This window comes from Sardina pilchardus, chromosome 16 (genome assembly GCF_963854185.1).
Source record: "Sardina pilchardus chromosome 16, fSarPil1.1, whole genome shotgun sequence".
Taxonomy (NCBI): Eukaryota; Metazoa; Chordata; class Actinopteri; order Clupeiformes; family Clupeidae; genus Sardina; species Sardina pilchardus.
In genome coordinates, this window is record NC_085009.1 from 25,651,829 (window position 1) to 25,662,087 (window position 10,259).

The 10,259-nt window shown below is 44.4% G+C and overlaps 1 protein-coding gene across 4 annotated transcripts; it reads right to left on the minus strand.

Moving 5' to 3' along the window:
• Positions 1 to 659: 659 nt before the first annotated feature.
• Positions 660 to 9,959, minus strand: rbm4.1 (RNA binding motif protein 4.1). Of its 4 annotated transcripts, none has more exons than XM_062516166.1 (4): positions 5,272 to 7,168; positions 3,940 to 4,375; positions 2,595 to 3,491; positions 664 to 799 (listed from the first exon to the last, which is right to left on the minus strand). In XM_062516166.1, exons 2-3 carry the CDS (start codon positions 4,349 to 4,351, stop codon positions 2,608 to 2,610), a joined length of 1,296 nt encoding a protein of 431 aa, XP_062372150.1. In that variant the 5' UTR covers positions 4,352 to 4,375; positions 5,272 to 7,168; the 3' UTR covers positions 664 to 799; positions 2,595 to 2,607. The 4 variants fall into 4 exon arrangements, with proteins under 4 accessions (XP_062372151.1, XP_062372149.1, XP_062372150.1 ...); XM_062516168.1 differs by lacking the exons at positions 664 to 799; positions 2,595 to 3,491; positions 3,940 to 4,375 and adding exons at positions 7,175 to 7,983; positions 8,451 to 8,901; positions 9,900 to 9,959 and having other exon boundaries at positions 5,557 to 6,931; XM_062516167.1 differs by lacking the exon at positions 5,272 to 7,168 and adding an exon at positions 8,451 to 8,587 and having other exon boundaries at positions 660 to 3,491.
• Positions 9,960 to 10,259: the final 300 nt, after the last annotated feature.

Below are 10,259 nucleotides of genomic sequence, written 5' to 3' on the forward strand. Positions count from 1 at the left end.
AATTTGCACTACAAAGGCAACCCAAGTTACATGTATCTCTCTCTGTTTATCTACAGTATACATCACTATACCCTCAAAAGCAAGATGGCAGAAAAAAACATCACACAATTAAAACAAACCAACTTTGGGGAGTCAAAAGTATTGCAGACTGGTTTATTCTAGTGGATTGTTTGTTTCACAGGCATTTCATGACCCTTCAAGATAATTTCATTACAACAGCATGTCCATCAACTATCACACAAGACAATAACCAGTCTTTAAAAATGGCCTTTCCAAAAAGAAAGCAACCACTGTGGCACGCCCACTTTCAGATGAAGAAGGGGTGGGGTTTTCGAAAATTTACTTCATGTGTTCTCTTTAAAATTCATAACAATTTAAAATATAGGGCATACTGTAAAACAAAAAAAAGTGCAGCATATCTTTTTTGAGGAATGAAATGATCATTTCTTATGATATTTCACTGAAGCTCCTTTGGAGACGAGGTAAATATTAACTGAAGTGGTACGTTTCTGCATATTAGAACATGATACAAAGACAAACTTTTACAAACGTAAGATGTCTCAACAGTGAATACTTGAGATACTATCTATAAGCATTTTGTACACCTATATTTTATTTTATTTTTTAAATCTACACTAATACACGAGAAAAGCATAGGGTTTAGATAGAAGCAACTTTAAAAAGTAAAAATATGCTGAGTGAGGACAGACACCGAATCGTGGACCATCGACGCACCGAAGTAACGCGTCCGCGATATTCACCGCCCCGCGAATACGCTGATGTTGGAACGCGCCACGGGCTGCAAAACAAACAATGAAAGAATCTTGACCGAGCACAAGAGGTAACACGACAATTACAACACCTGCAAGAGATAATAACAGTGAGTCAACTGGGGGCCAGGGCTGCTCCATTATGGCAAAAATCATAATCATGATTATTTCAATCGATATTGATATCATGATTGACCATTGCTCAATGATTTTGGACACATCAATGCTTTTCTAAAAATGTGTGTGTGTGTGTGTGTGTGTGTGTGTGTGTGTGTGTGTGTGTGTGTGTGTGTGTGTGTGTATATATATACACATATATATATATATATATATTACTATATATACACACAAAAAAACGTTAATGTATACAACAGTTACCGCTGAGGGGGTGCGCTGGATGTCTAACTCGAGACAAAGTGAGCAATGTTGCAGAACGGAATGCGAAAAAAATAATTGTTGTACTTCTACTTTGACATTTCCATAATTGCTGGAAGCCATAACTGCTGATTACAAATTGCACAGCCCTACCTGTGACATGGGGATAGTTCCACAAACATGCACCTTATTTCTCTGTGTGGTTTGTGAATGGCATGTGGATACTGGAAGCACACCACATGGACTTTGGCTCACACAGAAAGGTAGTACTGCACACAAATGGTTATAGCAACCTCCTGGCAAAAGCTAACAGGTGTGACTGCAAATGTCAGATTAGATCCTGATTGGTCGAAAGATTACATTTTCATGGCACTATTAGAAGTAACATGACATTAGAAGTAATAAGCCAATAAACCTTTTTTTCCCTTTTACGTGATATATATATATTTTTAACTAATAGATAATCCTCACACACAGACACAATGTTATTGTAAAGAAGTAATTCTATGAACTACAGTGGCTCCTTGAGCATATGTGAAAAAGCTTCATTCATTCAACACCTTTGTATAAAAATAAGGCTGCTGGAAGAAAAGATTTGTGAAACATCTTAATCAAATCTACCAAGAGGTTTTGTGCTACTCTCATTTCTAACACACTAAAACCATAGGTGCTTCTCAACATGCCTCCTCGATCCTCGATGCTCGATCCTCGAGGGGCGTTCCCACTGATCTATAACTAACACTGGATAGACTATCCCATTGTTTTCGCCCCATCATCCTTTCTGTCGATCAGTGAGGATCGAGGCCCGAGGAGCGAGGGAGGACGTATAAAAGCCCAAATGAGAGGCACCCCGTATTTACATTCCCGTAGCCAAAAAACTACAATATACTCCATGGCATCATCCACTACACTTGATTACCAGTGTAGCCATACAAAAGTAACTCAGCTGATTGGCTTGCCTGTCCTAGCCTTTGATCTTGTAGTTCCATGGTCTGGCGCTCTCAGAGTATCCACGGTTTAGCATACACACTTCTTATCATTTTCCATTTTCATTTCTTTTCAAGTCCATTTTCATATTTTCTGTATGGTCTGCTCCCACAGAAAATATGACAGATTAATGGCATACATTTAACTATGCCAGAATTTTTCCAAACTGTAACCCTAAATAGCCACGACGTGACTGACCTTGGAAACTCAACCCCATGACCTTGACATTGCAAGCAACATGCATTGCTAGCTGAGCGACAGCACAGGCTCAAGTGATATAGCTTGGTTAACAACTGGTACATTTTGAGGCCCTTGCCAATGAAGCTTATCCAAGTATGGCACTCTCTTTACGCAGTATAATTCGAACCACATGGTTAACACCAACCCACTATAATTTTTGTGAATTTGGATTAACATTTCTACCCATGCCCTGATCTGAAGAAAAGTCGAGGTAGCTCTCACCTGCTAAAAGGTGCTAATAAGCGTAGCGCGCCCGATCTGCATAGGGATCCCGAGGCAGGTCATACGCGGAGGTCCGAGGAAGCGAGGAGACCGGGGAGAGCCGCGAGCGCTCGTATGAGTAGCCCTCTGCTTCGGGGGGCACGCGCCGGATTGGACTTCGATCGCGGGAGTAGTACGAGGAGCCAGGAGCCGGTGGAGGGGGTAAGGGTCGCCGCTCGTACGGGTCGAGGCTAGAGGAGGACAAGCGATCCCTCATGATGGAGGTTGCGGCGGGAGGAGGAGGAGGAGGAGGGGTGGGCATGGGAACAGCGCGCCGATCTTCGAAATAACTGCCACCGTACGGACGCGCCCGATACTTCTCGTAGAAGTCCACCACACCGTACGGATCTCGCTCGTCATAGGCGGCGCGGCGAGCACTGGGGTACCCCGGCATCGAGGCACCGTAACTGGCTGCTGCCCCCCCATAAGCCGCTGCTTCGCTTCCGTATGCACGGGCCAGGCTAGGGTCCGCCGCCATGCCGTAACCCGGAGGCACGCCGTAACCCATAGCGCCCTCGTAGCCCGCGGCGCCCCGGCCGTAACCAGCTCCGCCGCCGTAAGCCCCGCCCCTGCTGATGCCGTGCGAGGGCACGAAGCTGCCTCCGAAGCCCGGGTCGGCACCGTTGAAGCCACGATGAAACCCGCGGCCGCGACCGCCAAACCTCGGGGGACCGAATCCATTGGAGCCGCCGGGCCCCATGTCACCGCCACCGTCACCACGATAGGAGCCATTCTGGTCCAAAGGGCACTCTTTAGACCAGTGGCCTTCCTGCCCGCAGCGATAACAACCCGTCCTCTCTCCCATCCCCGGCACGGTGCGCAGGCGGCTAGTCGAGAGCTTCACACTCATCAGTTTGCCTTGGAAACAGAGAGACGTAAAACAATTTGCCACTATGCCATGTGACTGAAAAGGTTCTTATTGAAATAATCATAGATAGTTTTTTTTAAATTAGAGACGTTGATCTGCTTAATGTAGTCGGCTAAGCCGCATAATTTAATTGCCGTAGAACTTACCCCGTTTACTTTTACGATATGCTGTATACATACACTCACCATACCTCTTAATGGGCTACAGTCTAGCCTGGAGAACACTGAAGAATACTGCTAGTGGAATGAATTATTGTATACATGAAACCACACCAAAGCCATTCTGACTGCTACAAACAAAATCTGATAGTCACTTATAACAAATAATTTCACATCCCTCCTCTTACCATTGACCTTTTCAGGCTTACTTACCTTGCTTACTTAAGGCTGTTATTAATTCATACCTACGTTAAGACACAAACCACAAGTGTGATTTCACCTTGAAAGGCCGTGTTGTCGAGACCACTGATGGCCTCCATGGCATCTTCAACTCGCTCCATGTGCACAAACGCATAGTCCTTGACAATGTCACACTCGACCACAGGGCCGTACTCCTCAAACTTGGCGCGGAGCTCCTGATTGGTGCAGCTGCTGCTGATGTTTCCCACGTGGAGCTTCGTGGAGGCTCTGGGTTTGCCTCGACTCAGCTCTACATTCATGGCCTGGCCGTTTAACTCGTAGTGGTGAAGGTTGCGGATGGCCTCCTCTGCTTCCGATTTGTCGTCCATGTGTACAAAGCCGAAGTTTTTGACGATGTCGCACTCCGAGATCTTCCCATATTGAGAGAAGAGGGCACGGAGCTCCTCTGTTGTTGTGTTGGGGGACAGGTTGCCTATAAATATCTTCACCATTTTGACTGGCCTTTACAATTCACCCTAAAAGACAAGAAATGAATCAACATGTTCAATAACAACAACTTTATTGAGGTTATGAATTTGCATGACCTCTCTATTAATAATGGTCACTAAATGTGATTTGATAACCATTACATGCTGCCATCTGCACTTTTAAAAGCTCAGACATCACTGGGCAGATGGGGGCCCCTGTGTGACTGTGAGGACAACGTGTGCTTTTTAGCTGTAGGCCTACCAGAAGACTGCCAGACAGTGCATGTCATGCAGTCCTTAGTGGGCAACAGTGAGATGAAGTTCAAAACACACACTTTTAAGCAAAGCCTACCATACCACCGGCCTCAATGAAATGCACCACAGGACAAACAAACCTCCTTCAGTTCTCCTGACAATGTATGACTGTAAAAGTCACATAATGGCTGTGAACTCGACGCACTTCATACAAGTAAAGGATGGCTTTCCCCCCAAGTGGACAAGCTTGAACTACCGCTATGTGAGTGTGGCGATAGACAATAGTGCACAAGCTAACTAGCCACTACTAAAAATTAAAATCAAACGATAACGTTAGACAAGTTTTCCATTGTAAACTATGCACGTTAAAGATGTCTAACAGTGCCTGCGCGTGCAAGATTTTCGGAAGACAATCAACATATCAATTGAGAAATGCAACGCAATAAACCAATTCATTCATCAGTCATGCAATGACCAACAAGACTAGGCTAGCAAGGTGCCTGCAAGTAATCGTCTCATTCAGCTACTCGCGTTAGCTCCGTCAATGTAGCAAGTTCCACGCTGGGGAAAAAAACTACATGCAACACAATTTTGCTCTACAGTATCGTTTAGTCTATATGCTTGCAATTACCCCAAAACGCACACAAATGCATTTAAAATGTGTAATGTATGGAAATATTTCCTCGTACCTCACAATGGCACCCGTGGACTTGCAAGACCGAAATGGCGTCACATGCATTAGCTATGATAGCTAATGGCTTACCATTGGTTAGCAAGCTCTTGCGGAAACCACAAGACGCACACGGGGTGTGTGAGCGCGCCGCTCCACTATCCTGCTTACGGCGCGAAAAATGTCTTTTGCATCGACCCCTAACTAGCTAAATGTTTTTTTCCCCCCCAATACATCAGAAATGACAACATATTGACGTTAAAGAAATGCATGTAGTAGTTAGATAATAACCAAACAAGTCGCATTTCACCAAAATATTTTGGTTTATTACAAAAAAATAGTTCAAAAATGCACACGCTCTGAGACTGGTAGGAAATATACAAACTACAGAAAACCACTGCGATTGCGAAGGGATCCACGGCGATTACCAAGGCACCCACACAACAAGCCCGTTGGCGCAAAGATGACAGTCCTGAGTGACATTTTGCTCATCTCCATTTATATTGCTATAAAACTCTTCACTTCCAAAGGCAGCACTGTCAACAGAAGTTTTTCAGCAGTCAGTTGATGCAAGTCTGCTGCTGCTCTTGCCGGCGAGAAAAGGCTGCACCATCCGTTTTGTACGAAGTCACTTCTTCACGAGCAGTAGTTCTTGGTTTCTGCAGTCGAGACAGAACATACAATATGCAGACAGTCCCCAATAACCAAACGTACAAATATAGTGACGGCCACACACTAAAAATGAGTACTTCTAGTCACCAAAAAAATAGCTCCAAGACAAGGCAGCAAAATGTTATCAATTTAAACTGGTGTGAAACTTTTTTTGAATTTGATCATTCACATTTTGAGGGCACCCTTTAAAAAAAAAAAAAAATTAAAAAAAATACCAGGGGAATTCTGAAAATTGGAATGTTTTTTTTTGCTGTTTTGACTTGATAGCAGCTAAGCTTTCATCCACTCTTTTATCCATAAAATCTTTAGAACCTGAAAAGTCTAGCAGATTGTCCTCACAACAAAAAGCTCACACAAGCCATCACGCGGACTGTCTGCACATCATACATACACTCCCAAACCAAAAGTCATAAAACAGCAAAGAAAAAAAAATTGCCAGTTCTAATTTTAAGATACAATTGTGACAATTCCTGACAATATAAATGAGTGAACGTGAATTTTACTGTATTGTTATACAAGCAGGGCTTTAAAAAAAACTGAACGCCCAAAAACACCCGATGTTACAAAATCATGTTCACGAGTATGTGCCAGATTTTTAAAAAATAAAGAAAAAGAACGCACAGAAGTAGTATTCGTAGTTACACACTGACACTCTTGCGATTTTAATTTCATAAATGATCAATGAACTGAACAATCAAACGGCAAAAGAAACTGAGGGGGGAAAAAAAACATCAGACTGAAAGATGTTTCCTGTAAAACAACAGAATCAGAGAAATTGCTGGGTATATCAGCGGCAATCGCATGTGTGAAAGAGCAGGGCTATAAAGTCGACTAAGATAACCATCCACCAGCCCAGAACCAATGCACTGTGCCCACAAGAGACACACGTTAGCCAGATCCACCGGGCACCTCTCAAAACGCAATTCCGAAACTAAACGATTTAGCCGGAATCACGCCAACAGGCCACGGGAATGGTCGCGACGGAAATTCCTGCAGATTCAACACACCTAGAAAGAGAGCAAAGCATTTTCTGATGAGTAATGGTCTTTTTTTCCCCTTTTTTTGTTTTTAAATCACCTTGCTTGTTTCAAGATAGTGCTTTACTGCCATTTGTCTAGATTTTTCTGAACTCTTTGCATAAAGTGCAAGTTTTAGTGCAACTGTAATTAGATAAGCCGATTAAGCTTAGCACCTATCAGATTGAGCACAAAATCATATGTGTGACCATTTTGGCACCCTTATCAGCTCACCTTGGCGTGCATGCCTTTACATTAGTATGCATAGCGTGCCCGCTCTCCATAGGTCTCTCTGGACCGCGACACGGCATACGAACTCCTGGACACCGGAGAGAGGCGAGAGCGCTCGTACGCATAGCTCGAGGTGGCACCGGCGCCGCCGGGCACACGCCTTATGGGACTGCGGTCCCGCGCGTAGTACGCCGCGGAGGCCGCAGAGACTGTTGAAGCGGCGCTGGCCAGTGGACGGTCGTACGGGTCGAGGCCGGAGGACAGCCTCATCCGAGACAGGGCAGAAGGAGGCGGGGGAGGAGGAGGAATGGCGAGACGGCGCTCGTCCGGGTAGCTGGAACTGTACGGACGAGCCCTGTACTTTTCGTAGTAGTCGATGGATGCTGCCGAGTAGCGCTCGCGATCGTAGGCCGCAGACCTGTCTGGGTAAGACATTGCCGATCTACTGCCATACTGGTCTCTGCCGTCACTACCGTAGTCCCGCGCCGGAGCGTAGCCAGGGTGACGGCTCATGGGGGACGCCCCAGGGTAGCCCGCCACTCGGCCGTACATTGGACTTCCCATGTAGTCAGGAGGGACGCGAAGCATCCCAGGGCCACCGCCGTATCCGCCCCTGCCAAAGCTTGGAGGTCCCGGTGGATACCCCCGGCCGCCGCGGAAACCGCCTCCGTCGCCATAGCTACCGTTCTGCCCGCGTGGGCAGTCTTTGGACCAGTGGCCCGGTTTCCCGCAGACGTAACACCCGGCGTGGTCTCCCATTCCGGGCACGGTACGCAGCCGACTGGTGGACAGCTGTACGTTCATCAGCTTGCCTTTTGAGAAGGAAAAGAAGACAGGCATTTTCAGGACACGTTTTTCGCTTTTTTTCTGCACAACCACGCCAATCTCAAGTCAATTAAAAGGGGCGTGGGAGATGACACGTTTACCTTATTGCACTGAAATTGAGAGAACAGGTTGTCATGGAGCACTACATAGGCTTAAGTGGCAAAGCATTTCAGAACAGTTCGAGAAGTCTCATCAGTTGAGATTAAGATGCCAAAACATCTCCTCCAGTCATTTCATAAAAGAGTACAATGCTTCAGCACTGGGCCTAGGATGTACACATTACCACGCATTTGTCTTTACTGAGTGTCTTACAAGGGTTGATTGCTGAATCAAGCATTACAAGAGGCAACAGGACGGCACTTGAGCACTATTGTATTCTCACTGCTACACAACACGGTGTTTCTACAAGGCTGATATGAACCGGCTAGCCACCCTGTGCTCATAGTTTGTTCACCTTGGAAAGCAGAGTTGTCCAAGCCTTTGATGGCAGACAGGGCATCTTCCTCTCGCTCCAGATGTACAAACGCGTAGTCCTTGACAATGTCACACTCCATCACAGGGCCATACTCCTCAAACTTGGCTCGCAGCTCCTGGTTGGTGCAAGTGGTGCTGATATTACTCACGTACAGCTTTGTTGAGCCCCTGGACCTGCTTCCTTTCGGTTTACCCTTGCTAAGCTCCACATTGATGGCCTGACCATTCATCATGTGGTGATGCAGGTTGCGAATGGCCTCTTCTGCATCAGACTGTTCCTCCATGTGAACAAAGCCGAAATTCTTCACAATGTCACACTCTGTGATTTTGCCATATTCGGTGAAGAGAGTGTGTAGCTCCTCCTTTGTCGTACTTTCGGACAGATTGCCCACAAATATCTTCACCATTTTTATTTCCCTTTTCCTTCACTCCTGAGATTCAAGAAAAAGGCAACAATCAGTTTAGTAATTTCAATGACTACTATTTGATGTTGATATTTAACCTATGACCAAGACGTTACAATGAATAACCAAGCTAAATAGTTCCCTCCACCATGACGAATATTACCACCATCTTAACATCAATGTGTCCTCATACTTAAGAAATTATATTTCTGACAGGAGTTGTGCATTGAAGAAAGTGCTAGTAAAGTCTATGTTCACGCATTATGTAAACGACAGATGTTTCAGTTGTTTCTTCTGGAGGGTATCGTTATGTTACGTGGTCTAAAGCTAGCGTTAACGTTAGTTAAACAACTTTTCGGATCCGGAGCAATCTAGTTCCTAATTAGGTCTAAGGTTAAAATCAATAATTTGTTAGCCAAGTTGCTATCGTGCAATGTAACAATGCACAAGAAACACAAGCTTCATCCGTAAATAAGTAATAGAGGTATACGTTGGATACACTGGAAACCACAATTTGAAACCATGGCCACATCACGCGGAATATTAGCAGCAACTAACTTTAGCATAACATGATCGCTAACGTCAAGTAGCATTCATGAAAGTTAAAACCACAAGTTTGACAAAAGTTCTGCATGATCCATAACACAAGTGCATATATTACACGGTATTAACGATTTCTTTGAATCCCACACGCTTGAAATGCCATTTCCAATTACGGTGTTGTACTACGCCAAGTTAGCTCACTTGACTTCTTACATAATGTAGATAGATAGCCATCATAGCCATAGCTAGCTAATCTAGCCATTTCGTAGCTAGTAAACAGCACTAGCTGAGAATGCTAGCTAGCTCGAAAGATGTTAGCCAACTGACGATGCAAAGTTGAGGGAACATGAGTAACTGAAGTATTTCAGACAAATCATCTCATGAAATACTATCCTAAACAGTACAATAAACATTGAGCATTTAAATATAGTGCATAAAACCTCCGGATTTGTCCAATCTTTAACAAAAATTAGGAGTCTTACCCAAACTACGAATGCGGCCGCCAATTCAAATGAATGAAACATGAAATGGCGTCGTTACCATTTGCTTCGCATTTCCGGCTAGAGTAGCGTCACTAAATGACAAAAGTCATTTCCGTTCTGATTTAATGTTATTATTATTACAGTAAAAAGCTATTTTCTCACAAAAACACCCAACAAGAATAGCTAATTACAATAAGAACACGTTGAATATTGCCTGTGATTCGACATTCCTGACGGTCTTGTACTTTTACTTTGAATTTCTGTAAGATATATTTCCGGAATAACCAGTTATCTACAAATCTACTAACTTTTTGTAACACCATTCCAGTGTATTACGAGAAAATGTCTGGTATTACCAAT